The following is a 26,932-nucleotide window of genomic DNA, read 5'->3' on the forward strand; positions in this document are numbered from 1 at the left end:
AATTATCGTAAACCCCTTACAATAAATGTTGGGTTTGGAAGCAAAACATGGTTTTTGTCTTTAAAATAAAAGCTTAAACTGTGTTTGGGTAATGACAGTGATTAAGTTTGTGGCAAACCAACTTTCAATGTTTTGAATAAACTAGTCCGTGATGTAAGTTTTTCATAGAAAAGATCGATCTTGTTATCCAAACTCACAAACTGGATCTCAAAAACCTAGCTTGTTAACGCTATCATCCAAACACAAACTTAATTAGTTATCCATAAGTTTATAATTTTGACTGCCAACATTACTATTTGCATGCCTAAGGTCTAATGGCAGCCTAGAAACATCCTACTTTGAGTCTACGGGTTCAAAAAATTCTTCAATGGAGTTGACGCCCCATTATAACCATGCATTCATGGCTACCAGGATGGGAGTTTCAAACCAATAATGTGGTGCTTCATATATTTATGACATACTTAAACTATGTCTTCAATGTCAGCTTCCTCCTCCACGCGTCTCTAACAATGTTAATTTGCCCAACTAACTTTCGTTCCACGCCTTTTCAGCGCCCACCATTTTGGCAACATTCGTAAGAAGAAGATATCAATGCCAATCGTATTTGGTAGAGAAAATAAATAAGATGGCATGATTTAGGTTCAGTTCTTGGTCATCAAATTAGAGTTTCAAACTTCCAATGGGAGGAAGAAGCCAAAGTTGGCCTGAGCCTAGAAGCGACGCGGACTCCGAGCCGTTTCACATGGCCCCAGCCCAGAAAACAAGGATGGCGGCGCCCCCACGCACTTTGCTTCACAAGTTGGCACATGTTCATGTGGATCTTCGGTTTCCTTGGTTTGAATGAATTGTATGGGTTTTAGTGTACATCTTTCGCTCTAAGCATGTGACATAAAATCTAAGGTGGCGTTTGGATGATATCCTAACAAATTGGTTTTATAAAATATTTAATTATTTCAATCCGCTTTGAAAATTAAATTGAGTTGCGTGTTTGAGTAATAGGGCCAAAACATGTGTCTTAGTGAATGACATGGGGATGCAAGGTTGTTAACTCCCCTTTTAAAAACAGACTTTGTCAAAAAATGAATTTTGGCAAAACTTATCTTTTTGGTATCATTCAGACCCACATGAAAAGTAGTTTTCTATAAAGAGTTGGAACTGGAAAAAGCGAAATAAATAATTAAATCGCAGATTATCTATTAACAGTTGATTTTGAAAAAAAAATCGAAAACTAATTAATCCCACAAAGATAGCTGAAAAAAATTTCGTGACATAAAATGGCCGGACTTTTTATTACTTAAATTTCTGAAGAAAAAAAAAAGAAAGAAAAAACAAAAATTCCCCAACACTTCTACATGGTTTGCAGATTAAAGCCCAATATGAATCACAACCACTTTCGAACATCAAAATCAAGTACTTGGTTTTTTCCGTTGGCACGTAGACAAAAAAGTTGGCGAAGAGCCAAATTTGCCATCAATCACGCCAGGATTGCGGCTGTGATTAAAAGGCTTGCTTTTCAAACTCACCATAGGGGTCAAGGATACTAGTTTGACAAACTCTCGCTCTCGCCCTCCCTCGCCTTATCTCCAAAATCTCGGGCCAAGAGCTTCCTAACTTATCGATGGCGCTGCTCTCCTTGCAGCTTTCTCACCCCTTCCCTGCGACCGTCTCGCCGCGCACCTCTTCCGCCACCACCAAGTCCGCCACCACCAGCATTCCCTTCCCGAGGCGCCCACAAGCGGAGCCCAGCGATGTCGGTGAGACTTCAGACGACTCTCCCGCCTCGACGCCGGAGTCCGATGATTTCGACTCCCGGTTGGCGCAAGTACGGCTGAAGTACCGGAGCGGCACCGGCAAGAAGGCCGAGAAGAGGAAATCCCGCAAGTCCGGGGCTGACGGGGCCTCGTCGAAGAAGGGCAGCCTCTTCCTCCCCGCCATCCCGCTCAAGGAGCCCGTTTCCAGCGGCCTTAAGGTGGATTTCGGGTTCAGCCCCTACACGGAGCGGCTAAACGGCCGACTGGCAGCCCTGGGCCTGGCGGCGCTGCTGCTGGTGGAGCTTGGCTCCGGGAAGAGCCTCATCAGTTACCACTCGCCGCCGGTGCTCTTTCTCCAGGTTTACACGGTCGCTGCGGCGGGTGCTCTGTTTATCAAGTATGAGAAGGAGAAGATCAGCATTTGGCCGCAAAAAAAGGATTCAGGTGCGGCCTAGTTTGACGGCATTCTTCTTCTGCTCCTGTGCCATTTGTTTCCTCTTTCTGCCATAATCGTCCCACTTGCTGGTATTGAACCATCGTTCTTATGTGATATAATGCTCCCTCTTTCTCTTGATTGTGTTGGATATTCCTCTTTGGCTGAAAATCCTCACTGTTACATGAGACAATTACGATTCCTTCGTTCGTTTTCTTTGTTAAATCGTCCAAAATAGGTCCATGTGAATCCAGCAAAATGGAAACGTACCATATCTGGAGGTTTGATGTATCATGTATGCAAATCTTGCAACTGTAAGCTCTTCCAATCTTGATACTAGGGCATTGTTTATTTGTGCTTACAATATGAGCGGCTGACTCTCCTCAGCTGGACAAAGGGTCAAGCAGCATGGAAACTGAGAATAGAAATCTCAGGTTTCTTATGATTTATGTTAGCTTTCGAGAGAGCAGGACGAGCATTTTCATCCTACCCCTGATTAAAAGTGCAAGCCCTCACCCTTCTCTAACGTCCTAACCATGGAATCACTTCCAGGAAACAATGCAGTAACCCCCACCTTTCTCTATCGTCTTAAGTTCCTAACCATGGAATTACTCCGAGGCAGGGGCGGAGGGAGGAGGAAGGCTACCTCGGCCATGGCGCTACTGCCAATTTTAAAAAGAAAAAAATTACATTTTTAAAAAGAAAAAAATTACATTGCAAAAATTAAAAATTTTTAGTGCTTAATGTATTATATTATTTATATTCAAATTCAGTTTGGACATACTCGAATCCAGAGGTTGTATTGTTTGGTTCGTTCCTAAAAAAATCTCGACTTCGCTCCTGCTTCGAAAAAAAAAAAAAACAGTAACCAAGTGCAAATGGTTCACATGGGCGCTGCTAAGCTATCCAAGTAACTATACACAAATTACATCAAAAGGTTTAGACTACTGATTTTGATAACATATGTGAAACATTCTCCATGCACGTGCTTAGGCTTTCACCAACATCCTTGACCAACACCACACTAGTTTGAGTATAATGCGCGTTGTATCCTAGTAAATAATTCGAGAGTAAATAAGCTTAGTTGCTCCAATGGGTTTGGCGTTGCTGGTCAGACCAACGATTGGTAAAAAGTGAGTCTTTGATTCCATTCCCAGCTGACTCCTACACTACCCATACCAGGCTAGGGTCCTTGTTCTGACCAACTCAAAGAAGTTATGAACCATGTCAAAATTCTGTGGAAGGAGAGAACCAGAGATAGAAAGAGAGGGAAAACGAGAGAAGAAGATATTTTATTGATTGTAAACTAGAAGGAAAGAACCAGATAGATATATATATATATATATATATATATATATATATATATTGATTGTAAACTTATGATACATATAATCTCTTTGGCTTTAGTTTTTAACACTCCCCTTCAAGTTGATGTCCTGGGTTGCCAAGTGCCAACTTGCTTCTTATATTGTGGAATGCTTCTCGTCCCAAGGGTTTGGTAAACATGTCCGCAACTTGCTTAGTTGTGGGAAGGAATTGAGTTTGGATGTCTCCATTTTGAATCTTGTCTCTAACTATATGACAATCAATCTCGATGTGTTTTATCCTCTCATGAAACATTGGATTGGCTGCAATATGCATTGCAACAAGATGTGAACTATGCGAACAATGTCTTGCATCGTTATGGCCAGATATATTAGTTTTCCAATTATCTTCCTATAATGATTTGGATTTTGATTATGTCTCCTTTTTCATGTCAAGCTTTATGTGTTGTTTCCAGGTGTGTGAAACAGTTTTGCTCCCACGTGTCATGTCTCATGGAGTATGTTGAGAAGATATTTCTTTTGAGATAAGAAGATACAAGCCTTTGAAGTAGCTAATTCTATGTCAAGAATATATGAGTCTGCCTAAGTCTTTCAAACTTTTCATTCATCATGTGTTATAGAGAATTGATTGCATTCAAGTCGTCATCTGCAATGATGATGTCATCCATATACACTACAACAAATGTACTTACTATAGTACCAATTTTAGAAAATAATGAGGAATCTGCTTTGGATTGAATATAGCCCATGTCTTTGAGAAAACTAGCAAGTTTAAAAAATCAATTTTGAGATGACTGCTTAAACCCCTAGATAGTCTTATTTAGACATGTCATTCATTCCTCCCCTTGTGAGCTGAATCTAAGAGGTAACTGCATATAAACTTATTCCTCTAAATCACCATGTATAAAGGCGTTGTTGAAAAAGTGTCACTTTTAAATAGCTGCAATAGATTGGTATTTGATTTTGAATACCCATTTGCAGTCGATGGGAGCTTTGGCGGGAGGAATCTTCGTGGCAATCCAAGTATGATTGGCTTCTAATGCATCAATTTCAGCCTTTATAACATCATGCAATTTAGGGTCCTGCATGGCTTGGGCAAAGGAAGAAGGTGGCTTGGGCAAAGGAAGAAGGTTCACATTGCTCAAGAAGGGTAGACATGAAATACTTGCAGGTTGGATTGAAGTTAGTGACATCAAGACATTGTGCAATCGGGTAATGAATACCTTTTGCAATCGGGTAATGAGTACCTTTTGTAGGGCTTGGGTCACCACTCTTCAACGAATAGCTGAAATTGGGCAAGACTGAGAAGCATTTGTAGTCCTTAAGATGAGTCAGTATATGCTTAGGGTGTGTATATGCTTAGGGTGTGTACTGAGAATCACCATGAGTAGGCTCGATTGATTGAGGAATGAAACCAAGGTTGGTCTCATCATCTAGATTAGATTGGGTATTGTTTAAAAGTTCAAACTGACTATTATCGTTTTCAGGATTGACATGAGGTTTGCTTGGGTTTAAAAGAAACTCATGTTCACCTAAGACGTAATCATTGAATGGTAAAGGAAGAACCAGAGCTTTCATAGAACCACACAAACAATCTGGGATATTGACATAGAGAGCTAACTCATTCCATAATCCATTCATTCTTGTGTAAAGAACTGCAATAAAGTATTGATTTTGCTTGCAGTTCATTATCTGAAATTGTATTTGGTAAATTCTTGGGCTATTGGCTTGAAAAAAAGAAGCCTTAAGATCGCTTCAAACTTGGGCAGCAGTTTTGCATGAATTACATCAGTCAATAGATCATTGTGGTTAGAGTTTAAAATCCAAGACTGAACGAGGTGGTTGCATTTTTCCCATGTAGCTTTGAGGAAAATGGGGCTGTCAGGTTTGGCAATTGATCCGTCAATAAATACTAGCTTGCTTTTGGCAGAAAGAGCCATTGTCATTATCTTTCTCTACATCATACAGTTATCTCATGACATTAGAGACTAAAGGGGTACCTAGTCCATGAAGTCGTCCATAAGATTGGGTTCCTTTAGGATAGCCTCTCTCCTTTCTGCCATCTTCTCAGTTAACCTTGCTCTGCAGTTGCAATCGTGGATGTCTGCTCTTGTGACCTTCGGAGTAATGGGGGCACCTGTAGCAAGTGGTACAACAGGGCATTTGAAGGCAAAAGGATACCCAACACCAGTTAGCCTATCTGTGGCACTTATAGCTTCAGCAGACACTTGTCCAAGACCTGCCCCTGCTTTAGGATGCCAATAATGCACCCATATGCAAACTCCAACCTCTGTCTGCACAGAACGCAGCTGTATGTTCGCAGCAACAAGAGGCGACTGCGCAGTCTCCTCCTCGCACGACTCAACAGACACCACCACAAAAAGCAGAGGTCACAACCTAGAAATAAACATGGAATATTGAAGGCAGTGATGCAAATTCGATTACCAGACTAAGATCAATCGACAAGATTGATCATCTGTTGTGTGCGGGTGAGAGGGGAGGCGGCACTGCAACTCTTTGTGCCCAAAACAGGGGACAGTAGGACATGTGGCCAGAAATCTCACGATTCCAGCCGACTCTGACCACCACTCAGGTTGAACTCATTGTAACTAGGACACGTGGAGATGTTGTCTGATTAATATTGCGGTGAATGGTCGCCGGTGGTGACAGCGCCGTGCAAAAGAACAGAGGGGCGGAAGTCTGCATTTGATGCCACATGAACAGTAGACAGGCAGCCGAACATTTGTTGATTCCGGCTGTTTCAAACATCGGTTCCGGTCGAGCTTGGGCTCGTTGGAATCGTAACAAACCGGAGATGTTGTCTAAGTAATATCTCGGTGAATGGATATTGGTGGTGACAGCGCTGTGTAGAAGAACGGAGGAGCGGAAGTCTGCGTTTAATGCCATAGGAACAGCAAAGAGGCGGCGAGAGTTTTGTAGATTTCGGTCGGCTCAATCCTCGGTTCTGGTTGAGCTTGGGCTCGTTGAAACCATAACAGACCAGAGATGCAGCCTGAGTAATATCGCGGTGAATGGATGCCGGTGCTGGTGACGGTGATCTAAAAAACGGGCGTCGGGATTTCTTTGGCTGAAAGAGGGATGGCTGGAAATCCAATGATTCTGGCCTGTAGGGATTACCTCCAGGGGCGAGCTTGGGCTCGTTAGAATCGCCACACTTCAAAGGTGCTGCCTGAAGGTTGAAAGAATTATCGTTGGAGATTCACTATGTGTCTCCTTGGTCTGTCAAATTGAAAATTGCTGCATAGGCATCACAGGTTATTGCTCATCTTTAACCATTCTCTTATACCAAGTTAAAATTCAGTGGAAGGAGAGAACCAGAGAGTGAGAGAGAGGAAAAACGAGAGAAGATATTGTCAACTCATGATACATATAATCTCTGCCTTTAGCGATATTCGTTTGAAACCTTCAATCTTGCCTAAGATCAAGGAACAACTAATCTTGGCTAAGATTCCTTAACAAGAAGATTGATTTGGCTTATTTTGACAAGGCAATGTCTTTCTAACAAACCAAAACAATCAATCACTTAACAACTCCTTTTATAAGTCATTAAAGATCTCTTAAAATTTTCAACATGAAAAAAGCGAAGCATTATACTAACCTAAGTAGCTCTACACCTTGAAAGGAAGGAGAACAGGGAAGGCTTTGCTCCTCGTTTCTCACTAAGTTTGGCTTGGGCTCGACCATCCACGCTAGCTTTGAGTTCTTTCATTTAACCGCTTACATTCAGCAAGTCTTCAACAAGGAACTACTGCAATAGATGGACTGTTATAGTTTAAAAAGCAAATGCCATTTTACCCTTCACCAATAATGTGTTTTGTCCGTTCATTTTACTTCTTGTACTATTAATCTCTCTCCCCTTTCTTCCTCGGCACCAAAGTTTCACGATTGTTCGTTGCCGCTCTTTTCCTTTGTTATTACGTAGCACGACTATCTCCAGATGTCCATTACATCATTTTGGCTCCTTGAAAGGATTATCAATGTTTTCCTTTAACTTCATCTCAAACCATTATTCTCCTATTATAATGACTCCTCTCTCTCTCTCTCGCTCGCTCACACACAACACACACACTAATCAGAGTTTTAAATACTAGCTTTACTTCTCTTTGGTGGTTGAAATCTCTAAGCAAATCAATGGCACGTAATGTGGAAAGTGCAATTTACTTTAGTGTGCAGTTCAATGCTGCAGTGCGACAAAGGTTGTCAGATTGATAAAATTTAGAAAGTTGTCACTATAAAACAGTCACTAAATTGGCATGAACCATGGTTTATAATACGGCAATAGTTTATTATAGCTTTAACTATGATTTATAGCTCTTTTTTAGCAATGAATTTTTACATTTGAGCTATTCTGCAGCTATCCAACATACGATAGCATCAATTTTCATATTATATATATATATAGAGAGAGAGTATAATATAATAGTCTCACAGGACATGGGACCTTTATAAAGAATTTTTTGGTGCTATTCGGCTCCCACCGGTGATCATGCACGTCTTAGTCGCACAACAAGATAAGATAATATGGATGGCCACTAGTTTTCTTTCACCTGTTTCTGATGATTTAATTATTTTCCACTAAGATTCTTCAAAAAATTAATGAATATCGCTGCAGTTGCTACAATTAAGGATGGCGTTGGCGAATTTATTTTGTTGGCCCCTTAGCCCTGTTAATCTTGCAGTTCCTTAGTTTCGAAGCTTCTCCTATAACTTGCTTGGAAGGTTCGGTAGATCTAAGATGCATTTTTCAATTCAAGTGTCCCACTGTCCCACCATTTGACGATGGATTTTAAAGATTTGCCGGATAAGTTGAAAGATCGTGGATTGTGAATGAGCGAGAGCTGCACGACCACTCGTCGTGGACGCGGTTGCCTGTGAAATGAGTCGATCGTGGGAACATTTTCAAACGCTATAAAATTAATGGTCGTAAAAAAAAAGGAAGCATCAAATGTCGGCCGGATAATTGAACGGCAGAGCTTTTCTTCTCAAGCAAATCCACTTTTCAAGTTCCAACGAGTAACTTGAATTGGTGGCGTGAGGGAAGCGGTGACTGTTAATGGGGAGAGGGGGAGAGTTGGTGGGTTCCTGCAACTTTTCCTCAAAGTCAATTGCTTAATGCGGTTTGACATCTCCGCCTGTTAATTGACCATACGAAGAGTAAAAAAATTTGTTTTCTTTGCACGAAACAATTAGAAGAGATGCCAAAAGTTTTGGCAGAACTTCTTTGACAAATCATGTTGGTCGATGGAGCAGAGATATCATTTTCATTTTTAAATTGGTCCGTGATTAAGACTGCTAAGATCTAGAGTGGATAAATTCATACCAATTAAATAACAACTTTGAGGAAAGATCTAGCAAGAATTGGTTTCTAAGATTCAAAATTCAGTAAGGTTATAAGCCCATGAAAGAAAAATAAAATCTTGAGAAGAAAACGGATCGATTTAGAGCGAACTGGACCCCAACTTTCCTAACTGTCGCGTGCGACTAACGCGTAGAATGCGTGGGCTCTCCTCTCCCTTTCCCTCCGAAAATGTATAAGAGCCACCGCTCTCCGGCGGCTGAGGAAAAATCAGAGTTTCCCCAAGTTCAGGGGTTCGTTTCCGCCGAGGAGGAAGGGAGGACCGACGGGTTAGGTCTCTGCGCATCTGTCTCTCTCTCTCTCTTTTTCTGAGAATTCTCCATCTTCATTTGAGCTTCTATTTGGTCGGCGTGGGGTATGCCTTTTTCCTTTTCCATTTGCTTGTGTTGCTGTTGTTGTTTCCGTTGCATGTGATGATCGATCTGGGGTCCTTCTTCCGGTTTCTCTGTTCGATGAAATTATAGAATTCGACTTCCTGCATCTCTGGGTCATAAGAATGAAGTTTTGATCAGGGAGAGGCAAATATCTTGGAAGGACGTTGCAAGTCGGGATGTATTGATGCGTGTAGTCGGCGTTCTTGAATTGACGCGATTTGATTAATTGCAGCCAAAAATAACTTTGAAACTGTAATTTCTTTATTGTGGGAGTTGCTATTCTGCTCTCTCTCTTTCTCCGCTTGGGAGGACCTGCGGCGTTTGACGATAGATTTAGCAGGAAACGTTGCTGAAAATTTGGCAGGAGTTTTTGTGCTTTCTTTGTAATCTTCATTCGTTTGCAAGTGAAAGTTTCACAATTCCTTTGCCTTTCCTTTTGTTTGTGCGTCTGTCGGTGTTCTTGACGCATGATTAGAAACTTAGAGTACGGTTGCATGTACAGCTTTTTGTACATTTGGTCGCCACGTATTGGATCTAGCGTATTCGTGTATCAATTTCGTCGTTTCCTTAAATTAGTAAGTTCAAATCATTTCTAGTGCATAAATTAGATTGTTTTATGTTAGTAAGAGAGCGGCAAGGAGCTTGTGAGGACAACTTAAACATCATCTTGGAGCTAGTCGATGCATGAAAGTCTGGTGGCCACAACAATTTTGTTCTCGGAATGCATGTGTGGTTCTGCTTGTGTGCATCTTATGTCAAGAATGTATCTTGTTCTGCAAATATGGCTGCTTTTTATCTGGTGGCTGTTCAACGTTCCCTGGAAAAATTTTCGCTAGTCCGAATGTAAACAGTGGTATATGACATTTCTTTTATTCTCCACTTTCCTTGCACGAATATCTTTGTGTGGATTAAGAAGCAGGAAAAAGGACGCTTCTTCTTGCCGGCCTTTCTTTAAGTTCTTATTTTGAACTGTTCCATTTCTTTTGTTAAGGTTTTCTTCGTACAGAGTGTGAACCATAGTCATAAATATGGCCAACGCGTCTTCAAAGGGCAAGGTTTCTCTCGTATAGTTTGTCCACAAAGCTGAAAGTCTCACCAAAAGTTTGACAATTTTTTAGAAAAAAAAATCCTAAAAATTAGGAAAAAGTAATATAATTGAAAAACTAACAAGAAAACACAAAAAAGAATAGATAAAATGATCGAAATTATGTTTGAAGATAAATAATTTAACTTAAGTTTTAAAGTAAAACTAAAATAAAAAAATAATAAAAATGCAATAAAAGCCCAAAAAAATCATTTTTTAGTTTTGAAAAAATAACATTTTTTATCATTTTTTAAAGACGCATTTCCTGTGGTCTGAACTATCTATGTGCAAATCTCAAAGTTCAAGTGTTTCCAAAAGGTTTGAGTTCCATCTCTGAGATCTAAAGCTAGGTCATATCTCAGAGTGCTAATAAGAATGAGATAGATTTGATAAAACTGCTTTGTATCGTGAGTATAGTAGTTTAAGATTGTTAGGATTCATAATTTAAAGCAATGAATGCTACATATAACATTCTCAAAGAGAAACTGTGGTGCACACTTGCTGGTCTCACATGCAACTATAAACTATAAAGTGGTTAATAATTTTATGCTTAATTAATAATTTATGCTCTGTGAATAGCAATTACAATTATGCAAGTCTGCTAATTTTGTTGATATTCCTAGTAGACTTTGCTGCTTCTAGTTTTTTTGTATTATGCTTTCTGTTCTTTCTATTTCCCCTTATCTAGCTTTATCATGGGTGGCTTTGCTTGTAGCTGTTTTTGTTTTAGATTGACTGTTTGGAGGTCATTCTTTCCTTTTGCCGTCAGAATTTGCAAATTGAAGAACCATTTTTGGGTTTTGGAAAGTAAAGCTTTTTTTAAAGGGATAATGATCAAGTGTTGGTGGTGTATCTTAGACTATGTCACATGGGTGAGGGTACGGTACGGGTTCGGGTACAGCGGTATGGATTTGGACATGGCAATTTTGAAATTTGTGGGTACGCGGGTACGGCGAATTTTATATTCTCAAAAATGATAAAATGAAAAAAAGCATTAATAGACTTATAATCCACAAAAATTCTCAAAATTAAAGAAAAATGGGAGGAAAATATAGAATCTTAGTGGAAGGGAAATATAAAAAAGGGAAAATCAAAATTAGAGAAAAAATGAAGTTTGAAAATATAATTTTACATGTTTTAAATGCAGCCGTACCCACGTACCCGTGTCGCCGTACCCACATACCAACATGGGTACCTGGGCAAAAATGACTTATCCGTGTCACATAGATCTTAGGTATAGCCTCAACAGTCTAAAAATGCAAACAGTATAAAGATTGCTTCTGGTGTCTAGAAAAAAAGTGTCTTGGGTAGTTTCTGTATGGGTGTTGAGATAGTTTAACATCCTGAACTTGTCTGTATGACTCTCTAAAATTAATTGTATAGATACTGCAACTTCGTGCACAACAGTCATGCTATTTTTAGCAGTCACTGCTATTGGGTTATTTGGGTTGATGTCGACCTATATGCTAGATCTGTCTTGCTTTCTTACTAAGCGGAGTTAATACTGGCTGTTTTTGGCTTTTATTTCAGGTCCACTGTAATGCAAAATGGGTGGTGGAAAAGATAAGCCTGATGGTTCAGATACTAGTGACAAGGGTCTGTTCTCAAACCTCGCTCATGGAATTGGGCATGGGTACCCCCCATCTGGTGCATATCCTCCACAGGGATACCCTCCTCAAGGGGGGTACCCCCCTCAGGGTTATCCTCCACAAGGCTACCCCCCACAAGGATACCCCCCACAAGGATACCCTCCAGCTGGTTATCCCCCGCCTGGTGCATATCCTCCCAATCCATATCCAGGAGCTCCACCTTACCCACAGCATGGTATGGCCTGAATACGAGATTAATTTATTCTCCATGTAGTCTTTTCTGGGCAGTGTTGGGTTCTAGTGAGAAAGCTATTTTTGTTCAGCATTCATGCTTGCCACTGTGCCACATCTCCTTGGTGCCACATAAAGCATCTCAAGTTATTTCTCATAAGCCCGATATTGTTGCTAATTGCTTTTTTTTTAACGGTTAATCTAGCTTAATCCATTTTATCCCTGTAGTTGCCTTTATTAATCATTGTTTTTGCACGTCTTTATGTGTGTATATGAGGCTGTTGACTTCCATAAACATGTTTTGGTTGGGCTGATACGTCCAGAATGACAACATACTGCATATTGAGAGACTATTCAGTAACTGCAATTACTTAATCCAATGACACTTGTTTAATTTTAAAATTAGAAGTTTCTAAGAAGTTACATTAAGTTTCAACAGATTGAATGCACAGCTAGTATGAACTATATACGAGTTTTGTGAATGTTGGCTTTGTTATCAGATTTTTTTTGTTTGTTTGATCCTTTTGGGCTTACAATCAGTTAAAACTTAAAACACACAGCAAAGGGTTCTACTCAAGTTGACTTAGCTGCTGGTGCGGTGCAAAGCTGTGGCTGTTCATGCATGATGTCATTTTACAATGTCAAAGCTAGAAATTTTGTTTGGGGCACACTAACATATAATTAGCACAAATCAATACCATTGCATAATGTGTGTTTTGTGTTTCTCTGTGTAGGTATATTTATATGCACCTATGCATTTATTGCTGCCTTTTCTGTAAAGAACTAAATGACATCCATGCCCTTTTGTTTGTGTTTTCATGAATTGAATTTGAAAATTTTGTTTTTGAAGCAAAACAATAAAATTCAAAAAGTTTACGGGGCACTCCTAAACTGTAGGGCAATCTTAATGTAGACTTTCCTGTACCAATTAAATCTGAACTTTCAGGGTCGGTCGTTGCTCATCATAAGCCAGATGTTGGATCTGACTCTGTGTATAGACCATGTACTTTAGTTCAATTACATGTAATTCTTCTCTACATGTACAAATAAGCTTCTTGTACATGCATTCACACATACAAGCACATATATACCCTTGCTGCACCTCACACTCGTGTAACTTTGTGTTTCTTTGGTCTCTTCTGCAATTCCACTATCAAGGAAAATTTTTGTTTCATTTCTAATTTCCTTTTGATGATGGAGTCCTTTGCAAAAAAAAATTCTCTCGGTAAATCAGAGTATATTGGGAGAGGTTTCACTTATGTGGAAGTTTTTGTCTCATATTTTTCATCATTTTTCTGTATATGGCAGTATTAGCCATCCATTTTTCAAGTTCAGAGTTTGGTTGAACATAACAGTAGCATGACTAACATGCACCTCTTGACGGTAAGGGTGTTCAGTTGGAGGTGGGACTCGTAGTATATCACTTGCCAAACTCTCTAAAATAGGATGACACCTATATGTAATTGCATGAACCCACTGATTGCATGCTTTTTATTAAACTCTGTGAATGCTCACATGCATTGAGTTATGGCATTTGAGCATGGTATCTTGTTTTCTGCTACTAGCTCAGGGGATTTTACGCTAAATCTTGCAGAGAGATGCTAATGGCTGCTCTTGATGATTAGGGTCAGAATGAGAAGAAAACTACTACCTCTGCTTTGCATTAGCATGTGGTTTAGGAGCCCTCATAGGGTCAAGAGAGCTTATCTCTATTACTCCATTGACTGTCCCTATGTGTCCACATGGATCTCTGAATGTCTGGACTTCAGATAACCAATAGTTTATAATTGAGGATTGCCATTAGAGACATACTGGTGTTGGTTGTTGAACGATGCCTTTTATGAATTCAATGTTGAGGTCCATTTGGTGACTGAAAAGGATGGCTGATGTTGGTCTTGGAGTTTGGTGTGGTAAGTTGGGCTTAAACTATGTGCATGCGAATGGCATTAATTTGCAGAAACGTACTTGTGGCTGTACTGAAGTGTATAGGACCGGAAAAAGTGTCAGATCCTTTAATCTAACGTAGAACTGTTGCAGGAGGGCATGGTTCAGGAGGGCATGGCATCTCTCCCGGCATGGGTGTAATGCTAGCAGGAGGTGCAGCAGCTGCAGCAGCAGCTTATGGAGCTCACCAACTGGGTCATGGTTCTCACTCTGGGCATGGTGGAATTATGAGCCATGGTGGGTATGGCCATGGTGGGTATGGCCATGGTAAATTCAAGCACGGCAAGTTCAAGCATGGGAAGCACGGGAAGTTTGGAAAGCATGGCAAGTTCAAGAAGTGGAAGTGATGTTCTTAAAAATATCTCCTACATATTATCAAGTGGCATATCCAATAATGGTCCTTTTGAAATCTCTTTTTAATCAGACAGTGGTGGTGATTGCTTAGAGATTGTACATTGTGATCTTTCTTCTTGCTTGTGTCTACTCATGTTTGATATTCTAGTCATAAAGATTTATGAGTTGAACATTTATATATGCGTATTGTGCACATCAGTGTGTGTGTGTTGTGGGGGTGAGAGAGAGAGTTATTCTTGATTATGGAGGATACACTCCTTTCGGTGCGCCGAGTACGAAAAGATGGAGTTTAGAGCCCAAGGGGACTGATTGCGAAGCAAAAGTAAGATGCCAAACAGAACTATGTACAAAGTAAGGTCGGATTTTCAATGCGTAGTTCTAGACTTAGGTCGAAACTAGAAACAAGGAAGTATAACTATAGTTCTCGATACATGCCTTCTTAAAGCTTTGGCCCTTCACATTAGAACCAATCTAAATCAATATTAACACTAACGATTCCTTTTTTCCCCCTAAATGCGTCCATGTATTCATCAACGTTTTAGAACATACAATTTGTCTCAAATGTCTTGTTTCTTGAGTTCGACCATAAGCGAAACACTTGATAGTCAAAATTTTTATAAAAACGCCAAGAAAGTGCTGACAAATTTGGTAAAATCTGGGACACACTCTTAAGGAAACATGATTTTGAAGTTGATCTATATGATTTAAAACCAGCTGTTGAGTGAACGTGATTGTGTGTGTGTGTGTATGAACCAATGAACCTGCAATCAACAACAATGGTGACGATGGAATTGCTCACTCTTGTCAAGTCTGACTTCAGTCAATTTAGGAAGAAAAATGTGTTAACCAGCCGTCACATCGTGACAAATAACTGGGAAAAAAAAGGATAATAATAGTGCTTTTGTAAATACAAAAAGAACTTCTGACTGAACATCCAGGGGAGGAATCTTCCATCAAATTCCAACATGCACGACACAAGCTCATTACGGACAATAGACTAACTAATGAAAACTTGTTAGTTTGCTAGTGTCGCGAAACATCAGTTCTTGGGCCATGTAGGCTATGCTCTTTTGAAGACCATTTTTCACTCCAATTGGAAGAAATCAAGAAAAAAACGAGACTCCATGCATTGACACGCGGAGATACATGCATCCGTAATAGGAACATGGAACTGATCAGCCTCCATGAAATACACAAAGCTCAATGACGACAGCGATTTGTATGTGCTTCAAATGAGAACCTTTCCACATTCTCGCTACAGTTGGATTTTGCTGATTGTCTCAGTTGCTCCAAAAATTGAAATTAATTAAGATCTACAAGGAGAGGCTACACCATCGTACCAAGGTACATTTACTAACATGAATATGTTAAAAAGCTACTAAAAAGCACTCTGGAACAGACAATATGCATCGTGAACTGCAAATCAAGCTGCTGAAAGTTATTTCCTTTGATGGTTCCTAGCGGGGCACGGGAGAGATCCATGTTAAGGGCAAAATACAAGCTTCTACTCTGCTGCAAAGACTTTGGTTTGCAACTGGTAACCTTTGGTGAAAAAGGCAGGCCAACATAGATACGTGGACATGATACTGCTGACCGTAGATGCCCCAATAAGCATGTTCATTACAACTATTTGCAACTGAATCGCTTCTAGAGGTGAAGCCCCTCCCATAATGAGACCAGTCATCGCACCGGGAAGGGAGATTAGCCCCACAGTCTTTGCATTATCCAGTACTGGCGAAAGAGCTAAAATCAAGGCCCGCTTCACCTGCTGTAGTGTTGCCTGACGTGGTGTTGCACCAAGTGCCAATGCTGTCTCTACCTGCACATAAGATCATTATTGAGCAGAGAACTGATGAAATGGATTTCATAACAGAAAAACAATCATTTGCTCACCGGCCTGCCATGGAAAAAGAATTCTTGGTTCATTAGTTACAGGCATTGATTTTGTATGTTAGTAAACAACGTAAACTAAGTCAGGCATGCAAATGCAGTAGATTACAATCACTAAGCAGATACAGCGAGCTGCATGATTTACTCGCTGACCATGACAGAGTAGCACTGGAGACTTGCAAGCAATGGAAGATCCAAAAGAGAATAATAACCCTGTGACATTGCCAAGTAGTAATTTTTAGCACATACCAGGTTCTTTTGTGTCTTGACATCATCTCTAAGCCGCTTCATAGCAACCCCAGTCACAGTCATCGAATTCCCAACCATCATCCCAGCAACAGGAATGATGTACCGCGGCGTGAATGGGAAAACATTTAATACGACAAGCAAGAACATGGTTATGGAGGTTCCAACTAAAATGGATGTTGCAGCAATATATTTCCCATGAGGAACATGTTTAGCCCGTTGACCTGCTGTATAACCAGCAACAGAAACCTGAAAAGATGAAAGGAGAAAAATACTTGTGTTAAGGAGAAAATTTTCCTGGCCAAAAAATGGGAAGAAAAGAAAGTGACATCGATGACAGCAGCAGAGGAACAATCATATAACAGTGCATGCCTAGAGGCCAATTTGGCAGTCGTTCTCAAGCCATATTAGCAGCCTTACAATCACTCAGACTTGTGCATAGCCCAAGTATCTGGAAAAGAAATAAAAATTGGAAACAAATGATACAGCATACAAACCCAAAAAATAATTATTCCTTCAAAATTTCGAATTACTTAAAGATCATAAAAGTTAGATACATGATTGATGATACAGAGAAAGGTTCATTATAGCCAACATAAAACATGATTAAACGTTTTCAGCAGCAAACTCTGAGAAGAATCCAACTATCTACTTGTCAGAAAACTGTGACCGCTCAAAAAACTTCTCTTAACTAATGCAAGAAAATACACTTGATATTTCACAGAAGTTTATACTCAATGCATAATGTTTATCTTGTAAGTTTCGGTCCTAACCAAACCCTTGGGATTTGGGCACAAAATTTTAGGATGCCATCATAAAAGATAACATAACATTAGGATCTTAAATATTCAGAAGGATTGCCTTAATAGCATTGGTACGCACTATGTATCAAAGTCATATGACATTGTAAGGCTTAGTATACTTTAACATGAACTTTTGGCCTCCCATCTGATCGTTCATACTACACCTAGCTTGAATTGATCTTGCTTGATATTTGGAAAGTTTTTGTTTGAAACTTACTGCAAACCATAAAAGGCGAGTTGTGAGGTAGGTGAAACATGTGGGTAGAGGCAAAATAAGCAAATTCCAGTGATGACTGAATGGACTACATATCTCTTGCATGGTCTAAGAACAGGTTGTTTATTCATGAATAGAAAGGAATACATTTTCGACACTCTCCTTTGCACATTTTTCCCAGTCTTCTTTCAATGCAATTTCTGTTTACGGAACACATACTTATAATAAGGTTTTCAGATACATACCATGACAATCGACTTCTTTTCTTGATCTTATGCGTATAATACTTGGATGAGTCCTACACATTCATATGGAGATTTTATAGTTTAATCAACTAATGGTTTCAAAGTATGGAATCGTTGCATGCTTCTCATGCAAAGGGGAAAAAGAAACAAAGTCATCCAAAACTCAATTAATTTGCATCTAGTTGACAGTGTCCGTGCGGGCATTAGGTTAGCTACTTTGAACTTGAACAACCTAATATATAATTCAAAAGAAATCGTAAAATAATGATTGGGTTCATGGTCCTCAGTAGACCAGGCTTGTGGATTGGTGCTAGCGTGGTATCACACTGTGCTGAGCAGATGCCTGTCACCATAATAGTATTCGTATCAAATTTCACACTTATCTCTGTCAAAGTTGAGGTGGAAATTCTTTTTCTAGAATCATCTAACTTATGGCATTCAAATAATCCCAATTATTTGAAACTAAGTGGCTTCTCTCCATGCGCGTCTACGTCAACATAAAATGATTCCTTCAGATTCAAAGTGCATTTACGATAAATAAACATCAAGAACTAAGAACGGACAAAAAAAGAACATACTCGGGCAGCAAGAAAACAATAATAATCCGAATATGGATGCTGGATCAGCACCACCATTCCACTGATAACCATCCCCTAATATCAATTCCTTCTGCACAACAAGATTAGAGAATGAAGTGCCCAGAATTTGCAAGTACCCAGCAATTATTGCAGGAAGTAAGTACGAGATATTGAACAAGAAACCACGATAATAGAGGATATAAAAGAACAAGAAAACGACGATGAGTCGGATTGCTGGTAAGAAATAATACCAAAGGGCGAAAAAAGTTGTGAAAATTAAAGAAGAAAGCATGAAGGAAATAAAGAAGAAAGAGATGTTTCACCATGAAAAGGTAAGCCAGGACGATCCAACCGCTATTCTTCTGACTGAAGATGAATTGGAGGACGAAGCCAATGACAGAGAGCTGGAGGAACGCCCGAGCAATGGAATATATCATCTCCTTCTCGAGGTCCAGTTTCTGAATAAAAGATAGAACCACTGCCATGAGGACCACCGTGGTGGCGGCCACTGGTTTCACCATTCCCTTGAGGAACTCCATCCATACCGCTTCCATCGCTCAGTTCGAGTTCCAGGAATCTCCCAACTCCTTGAGAATACTTCTCCCTTAATTCCTCTATAAGGAGGCCGTCGTCAATAGCTCCTCCTCTCCCCTTCTCCTCCCTCTCCCCCCACCCTCCCTTTTCAGGGGATTCTTCTATCAAGGAAACAGCCTCCCCTAGTTGGGAGTGGAGGTTGGCAAGTTTCATCTGAGGAGGGTGATTCCTGATGCACAAAGGAGGAAAAGGGTCATTCTGACGGAGGATGGTGATTGAAACGCAACGATGGCTCCACCAAAACAGTGAACATAAAAGAGAGAGAGAATCGGAAGAGAGAAATTTGGAGGTTTGACCATAATCCCAAAACAGAACCTTATCTTTCCGAGTTCCTCTATATGGGACATCGCGCTTCAGTTTTTACAGTAGTTACTCAGCAAGAGCTTCTGATAAAGTCGGTCATTTTCCGGGGAAAGAAAAGTCGGTCATTTTCAATAATGTAACCCATTTCTTTAGATTATTCTTTCGGGAAAGCGATTTCTTCAGTAAAAAGTTCTTATCTCGTCACTCGATTAGATTTTAACTGGAAATGATGGACTAACAGGCATACTCCTTATTTTGCACCCATTAGCGAGAGACCGAGAGTAGAACCACATCAAGAAACACAAAAAAAAAAAAAAGAAGGCGAGAGAGCCTTTAGATAATGATTAAAAAGCTTGACCATGGACGTTCATGCCATCGAACTTCTGAATAAATACTAACGAAAAGAAGATCGGATTTCCGAGCTTCGCGCGACGACTATGTTTTATAATAAAAAGTCGGTGCCAAGTCGATTTTACAAATGAATAAAATTTTAAGTTTTGTAGTTTTAAAGTAACGTATTTTCCATCAGTCAGATTACTGTAACTTTGTGTTCTACGATTTATTTACAGCTTGGCTGATTAAGCTAAAATACTAGGAAATTATTTAGGTTCAACGCTTACTCCTGAATCGCAAGGGGAAGGAAATTTGATAGTCGCAGCATTAAGAAAGCAAAGAGATAACCAACCCTCGGTTCTAGTACCAGAGGTTCAAGGTCCTGTTACGAAGATGGGAACTTGATCAATCGACCATGATGCCAACGCGGTGATTTTTTCACTAAATGTATGAGTTTGATTTTTCACAATCAAAAAATCCAGATCTGCACTTTGTTAAGTTGATTAAATCTTCTTCAAAACAAAGCTGATCAGTGGTACTTGTGGGGTCGAAGGTATTCAGATTGTTTCGTGACCGATCCAGACCAAGTCCCCAGTGCTAATTCTTGGTTTGATTGGACTACCAACATGATCAGAGATCCTTCTTTGAAGGCATATTACTCTTTAATAACCCAAAGATTGCATATAGAGAAAAGGGTCAGCTCCAAGGGCACAACTATTATAACATGGGCTGATCCTTCAAGACAGGCCTCCAACTCAAGTAAATCTGCAGCCATGGAGCTACCAATTTCCTTTGAGATGAGGACACCAGCAGCCTATGTGAAAAATGAGAGCACTAAAGAATATTTCTCACGTTTCATTTACATTGAGCTATTACAAGAATATATACAGAAGAGATTTACAAGATCCACGATTTGGAGTGGATGAAAGATTACAAGGAAGATTATATCAGAACAAATTTGCCATGTCTTCCTTTTAAGTAATTTCAGTAATTTCAATTTTATCAATCTCCCCAACACCTTCCTTAATTTTCGACTTACTATTGATATCAAGATCCTCAACTTCTTACTTAATTCTCGTCTTTCCATTGATATCAAGATCCTCAACGTCTTCAGTGATTTCCTTGATCTTCAGCACATTCTTTTTTTTAATATCCCTAAAATCACGTTTTGTTGATTTACTCTTATCATGCCCCCTCAAACTGGGTGGTGGGTGAACGACACCCAATTTGCCTCTGAGATTTTCGGTGGCAGATCTAGAGAAGGCTTTTGTAAAAATATCGGCAACCTACTGAGATGAAGGAACATATTGAGTAACTAAGGTCCCCAACGCCACTTTCTCTCGTAAAAAATGATAACCAATGGCAACATGTTTCATTCTTGAATGAAACACTGGTTTAATGCTGACTTGTAAGGCAAACATACTGTCACAGTATAGCTACGGGGGATCAGTAATATGAATGCCGATATCTTTGAGAATGAAGGAAAGCCACGTTAACTTGGCTGTTGCAAAGGCCATCGATCTATATTCTGCTTCAGTTGTAGATCGAGCCATTGTTGGTTGTTTTTTAGCTGTCCAGGAGATAGCATTTGTGCCAATGAATGTGCAAAAACCAGTTGTGGATGTCGTGTTTCTTGACACCAGCCCAATCTGAATCAGAGTAAGCATGCAAGCGAAAAATTGACTGAGGTGAAATTATACAGCCGAGTTCTTTTAACAAGCATAAACTGACTTTGAGTAAGCTGCTACATATATTGGCTGACATAGTTGACACTATAGGTGATGTCAGGACGGGTGAACGTGAGATATTGCAATCTGTCTACTAAGCTAAGATAGAGTGTAGGATTGACAAACAGTGGATCTTTAGAAGGTGGCCGAAAATTCTGAACTAGAGGGGTTACATCTTGTTTACAAGTTGTTAGTTATAAGAGGCTGTAAGCATACCGCTTTTGATTGAGAAAAAGACCTTCAGATGTTTTGAGAACCTCAATACTAAGTGATGCAAGCTTCATAAATTCTTCATCAAGAACTCATTATTAAGTTCAATGATGAATTCTTGAATAAAAAGATTATTGTTGCCGGTCAAGATAATATCATCCACATACAATAATAGAATGATGGTTCCCTTTTTATGATGACAAATATAGAGAGAAGAATCTGAAATGCTTCAAAAGAAACCTTTGGAGAGTAGAAAAAATCCAAACCTATCATACCATGCCCTTGGAGCTTGTCGAAGTCGGTAGAGAGTTTTATAAAGTCGTCATACATGGTCTGGTTTGGTAAGATTTTCAAATCCTTGTGGCTGTTCTATGTAAACAGTTTCTTGTAGCTCTCCATGTAAAAAGGCATTTTTGACATCAAGTAGCCTATTATCCCAATTTCGAGATAAGGCGATAGTCAATACAATGCGAATTGTGACTGGTTTGATGACTGGTGAAAAAGTTTCCATAAAGTCAATTCCAGGAATTTGATTGAACCCACGAGCAACTAGTTGAGCCTTTATACGATCCAAGGTTCCGTTGCTTTTCAGCTTAGTTTTGAAGACCCATCTAGTGGAGATGACATTCATATCGCCGGTTCGGGCTATTAGAGTTCATGTTTTGCACAAATTCAATGCTTTTATTTCTTTCTCCATTGCTTTTACCCATCCTGAATGCTTGAGTGCCTCCTTGATTGTTTTAGGTTCCAAAGGAACCAGAAGGGCAATGAAGTACTTTGGATTTGGTTTAACGATGCCATCTTTTGCCCTAGTGACCATGGAGTGAGAATTGGTAAGAAATGATAGTTGTGGACCCGATTAAGGATGTGACATGAAATCAGTGATGACCTCTTGAGAAGAGCTAGAATCTGTATCAACGTGAGAAGAGTTTTCACCCATAGCAATTGGGACATTGCTACTTGAAGACGAGTCCTAATGGAGTCAGTTTCAAGTTCATCGTTAGAGCCAAACTTAGAAACTTCTTCAACTGATTGGTTGTCATCAAGCCATGCCTTGCAGGTGATGCCTTCTTGAGAATGAGAGATTGGTGAAAAGGGAATACATTTTCATAAAAAAAAAACATTTCTGGATATGAAAATCTAATTCGTTGGTGGGTATAAGCATTTATATCCTTTATGTGCTGAGTTATACCCTATAAAACCGCAAGGGTAAGGATCTAGGCTCCAACTTGTTCTTGGCATAATCTCGAAGATAAGGGAAACATCGGCTTCCAAAGACTCTCATGCATCCGGGCCCCTTGTTGAAAACAAGCTGAAATGGACAGTTAATATTGAGAGTAGGTGTGGGCAGTCGATTTATTAACCACACAGCTGTAGAGAACGTTTCAACCCAAAATTTTGTTGGCATGCTAGCATAAAACATCATAGCAAGTCCAAGTTCCACTATGGTTCGATGTTGACGTTCAATCATTTCATTCTGAGGAGGGGTTTTAGGACATGCCTTTAAGTGTTGGATACCACATTCACGCAGAAATAAAGCAAGGGCATTACTATTAAATTCTCCACCTTCATCAGTTTGAAAATTTTTTATTTCTTTCCTAAACTGATTTTTCACAAATTTGTGAAAAATTTTTAAAATCTCACAAAATTCTGACTTGAACCGCATTGGATAAAACCAAATGAAACGAGTAGATTCGTCCACAAAAATTGCATAATACTTATATTGTTGAGAGCCGATGATGGGAGCAGGTCCCCATAGATCACAGTTCACATGCCCAAGAAATTCATCACAATGTTCGACATGACTTAGCTAATTGACAGTTGGAACATAAAATTCTGCTACTAGATGAACCAAGAATTTTGATGGCCTTTTTATTAACCAAAAACTCTACTATCTCCTGATTGATGTGGCTAAGATGATGCCACACTTCTCTATTTGCTGCTCGAAATCTAACTGTGAAAAAAGCCTTGTGATCTCCTTGAAATTTTGGCGTTGCTTTTATATTTTCCAGCATGTAAAGACCATCACGTCTAGTTCCGGACACCACATTCTGCTGATTCCTCTTGTCCTTTACAAGAAAACTATTATCTAAGAATTCAAAAATATATGGCATGTCTACTGTTAATTGATTGACTGAAATTAAATTCTTTTTTATTTATGAAACCACCAAAACATTCTTGAGAATAATGGAATTTTGCCCATCATTAACAGTAGCATTTCCCACATGTGTGATGTCAAGTTTCTGACCATTGCCTACCATTATTTTTTCTGAACCATGATATTTAGTTGAGATCTTAAGATTACCTGCTTCCGATGTGATGTTAGCAGATGCTCCAGTATCTGGGAACCATTGTTGATCTTGACCATCCGCAATCTTCATTGCAGCTAATGCCTAAGGAACTTGTTTGGGCTGGAACGTTTGCTTGAAGTGATGCCAACTTAAGTGCGGAATGGTTTCTTCTATGGCAGATTTGGCACATGACTCCCTTCTGAGAGGCATTGGACTAGTTATTATTTTCTCTTTTGTCGCTGTTGAATGAAGTACCTTGGCTGGCTTGATGAAACGCACGTCCTTTAGAATTGAACGACTAATTTTTATATCCCTTATATTTCTGATTTTGAACTCGTTGATTCATAAAAGCCACCTAAGTACCTGAAATGTCTCCATAAATAGTTCTTACCGTCTCATGACTTTCAAGCAGGGGAATGACTTCCAAGTATGGTGGAGTTAGAGGACGCATATAGGTTGTTCTAAAAGACTCATATTTTGGGCTGAGACTAGTCAACAACCAAAAAACTTTAGATTGATCTGAAACTGGTTTTCCAATGACAACAAGTTCATCACATATAATTTTGAAATTTCTTGTGTATTCAGCAATACTTAGATTGTCTTTCCGATTCATCTGAAGTCTTTGCATAAGGAGCATTTCTCGCTCATGCGACTCATAACCAAATTTGTGGTTTAGAGTATCCCATACCTGTTTGGAGGTTTTTAGGCCGACGACTAACCCCAATATTTTTTCAGATAGAGTTCCTGTAATCCATCCATGCAGCAATCGATCTGATCTTTGCCAAGCGTTGAAATCTGGATTCAAAACTTGTTCAGCTGCAGTGACATCACCTCCATTATGGCTGCTGTTAGGAAGATATCAACCAGGCATGGGAGCTTCTCCATGGACAAAGCTTGTCATATCTTGACTTTCAATTAGTCCTAGCACTTGCGTCTGCCATAGAAGGAAATTGGACTGGGTCAATTTGATGGAAACAAAATTGGCGACGTTCAGGTTGAAAGGATATAGATATTTGATGGAGGCAGTTTGCGAGCTTTGTGATGCCATAGAATCGTATTGCTATGATATCATGTGAAAAATGAGAGCACTAAAGCATATTTCTCACTTTTCATTTACAATGAGCTATTACAAGTATATATATAGAAGAGATTTACAAGATCCACTATTTTTGGAGTGGATGAAGGATTACAAGGAAGATTATATCGGAACAAATCTGTTGTGTCTCCCTTTCAATTTTATCAATCTACCCAACGCCTTCCTTAATTTTCGTCTTTCTATTGATATCAAGATCCTCAACGTCTTCCTTAATTCTCGTCTGTCTTTCCATTGATATCAAGATCCTCAACGTCTTCAGTGATTTCCTTGATCTTCAGCACGTTCTTATTTACGTTTTGCTTATTTACTCTTAACAGCCTATTCTTATTAAGTCCCTACTATTTTATAAAGTTTGTGGGCCTAGATTTTTCAGTTTGCTGCTCACACTTATAAATTTGAAGCTGGAAATATCATAAACTGAGGCCTAAAATATCAAAACCAACTCAATCATGAAATCATATTATACATATGAAAATTTATCTGAGACATTTATCCAAGCTGGTCGCGGTTATTAGCGTATCTTCTATATATGGATCGAAGCTTTGATTTGTACACCGCATTGGCTATTCCAGAACACATCTACTTTCTTTGCAGAAGTTGTGCCATTCAGTCCCATATATCTGGTCTATCTTAAACAAAAGCAGTCCTGAAAGGATCAAGCTAGAGATGCAGCTAAAGAGACAAAGAAAGTAGACAGCAACATTAAATCTCATTTCTCATTCCTTCACTTGTGTTCATCTCTCTAGAGGTTGAAAAAAGCTGCTCCAGGGAAAAACAGAACTTTATTTCAGTGAAGAAAGAGAAAGCTTTCCAATTCACCCGTAAAAGAAAGATAGTTAAGGTACTATGAACAAGAAGTATCATTTATGCTAGGTCGTTCTCATCCTTTGCCAACACCGGGCGGTTCCTTCTGCATTTTTTATAGCTTTACAGAGAACAGCAGAACTAGTTACGAGCAATGGCGGCATAGAAAAACATTACCTTTTCCAACATCAATATTCTCCGTGTCTTCATGGAAGTTAAAGTAATCTTTGCTAGATCTAGAATGCCAATTCTCCTGCCTCTAGGGAGCTTCTCGGCTCTTAGATCCTCACTGTAAGGTCACAGCCTCTTCGGGCAAGTGGCTCCCCAGATTCTCCTCTAGTTTCATTTAAAAACCATTGTTCCTCCATTAGAGTTGTAGGGCATCTTAGAATACATAATTAATGGGTACCGTCAACTAGCTAGGTTCTGAAGAAAAGGGTCTTAGAGTGCCTACTTGGGACTATCTCGTGTCCCCCTTTATGCTCTAGTGCAGTGCGAACTTGCTTGCTTTCCAAGACAAACTGCAGTGGCAGCCATGAGCTTCGGTGCAGCTGATTTTATATTTGAAAAGCCATGGTATGTGAAACCATGAAAGCTTTTCTACTATATGAGGTGCATGCTCTGTTGTCTTTTCCCTCGCTTTCGTCTTTAATGTGTGCCAAACAAATGATTGATTTCATTAGAGGGAAAAAGAAACAAGCACGCCAGAAACAAAGATGCTACAGTTGATGCCCAGATATCACTTCATGAAGATGCTGCCGTCTTCTTTTACCTTTTTCTTTATTAAATTTAGTATGAGCTCTTTTCTCTCTCTTCATTAGTTCTCTGACTTCCTCGTGGCAAGTATCTATTACAAGACCTGAAGAACACTGCTCAGTAGTTGAAACTTTGAGGCTTCCTCAAGATATGGGTCCAAATGAATGGAAGCAACACATAAGAGATGATTGGCCCTTTTCATGGAAAGAGAGAGAGAGTGTGTGTGCGTGTCTGTGTAATTGCGATTGAGGATTTACTTGACAGAATAAAAAAGAATTAAAAGGAAATATAGAACATGCAGTCTAGAGAAAGATCTTCATAAAAATCTAGAAAAATTACAAGAGAATGAAATGTTTACTTAAAAATATTTGAGTCTCAAC

At 39.5% G+C, this 26,932-nt stretch overlaps 3 protein-coding genes across 6 annotated transcripts; 2 read left to right on the forward strand and 1 right to left on the reverse strand.

The window, feature by feature from the left end:
• The first annotated feature begins 1,599 nt into the window (after window positions 1–1,599).
• LOC116256759 (uncharacterized) lies at window positions 1,600–4,938 on the forward strand. Of its 2 annotated transcripts, none has more exons than XM_031633239.2 (2): window positions 1,600–2,195; window positions 4,491–4,938. In XM_031633239.2, exons 1-2 carry the CDS (start codon window positions 1,619–1,621, stop codon window positions 4,547–4,549), a joined length of 636 nt encoding a protein of 211 aa, XP_031489099.1. In that variant the 5' UTR covers window positions 1,600–1,618; the 3' UTR covers window positions 4,550–4,938. The 2 variants fall into 2 exon arrangements, with proteins under 2 accessions (XP_031489099.1, XP_031489100.1); XM_031633240.2 differs by lacking the exon at window positions 4,491–4,938 and adding an exon at window positions 3,965–4,252.
• A 4,060-nt stretch (window positions 4,939–8,998) lies between these two features.
• Window positions 8,999–14,642, forward strand: LOC116256077 (glycine-rich protein A3). Of its 3 annotated transcripts, none has more exons than XM_031632236.2 (3): window positions 8,999–9,155; window positions 11,875–12,168; window positions 14,202–14,642. In XM_031632236.2, exons 2-3 carry the CDS (start codon window positions 11,892–11,894, stop codon window positions 14,453–14,455), a joined length of 531 nt encoding a protein of 176 aa, XP_031488096.1. In that variant the 5' UTR covers window positions 8,999–9,155; window positions 11,875–11,891; the 3' UTR covers window positions 14,456–14,642. The 3 variants fall into 3 exon arrangements, with proteins under 3 accessions (XP_031488096.1, XP_031488095.1, XP_031488094.1); XM_031632235.2 differs by having other exon boundaries at window positions 9,003–9,160; XM_031632234.2 differs by having other exon boundaries at window positions 9,022–9,241.
• A 1,104-nt stretch (window positions 14,643–15,746) lies between these two features.
• On the reverse strand, window positions 15,747–19,335 carry LOC116255372 (protein ALUMINUM SENSITIVE 3). Its single transcript, XM_031631159.2, has 3 exons — window positions 18,762–19,335; window positions 16,602–16,847; window positions 15,747–16,281 (listed from the first exon to the last, which is right to left on the reverse strand). The coding sequence occupies exons 1-3, from the start codon at window positions 18,990–18,992 to the stop codon at window positions 15,967–15,969; spliced, it is 792 nt and encodes a 263-aa protein (XP_031487019.1). The 5' UTR covers window positions 18,993–19,335; the 3' UTR covers window positions 15,747–15,966.
• Between the last annotated feature and the right edge of the window lie 7,597 nt (window positions 19,336–26,932).

This window comes from Nymphaea colorata, chromosome 6 (genome assembly GCF_008831285.2).
Source record: "Nymphaea colorata isolate Beijing-Zhang1983 chromosome 6, ASM883128v2, whole genome shotgun sequence".
Classification (NCBI taxonomy): domain Eukaryota; kingdom Viridiplantae; phylum Streptophyta; class Magnoliopsida; order Nymphaeales; family Nymphaeaceae; genus Nymphaea; species Nymphaea colorata.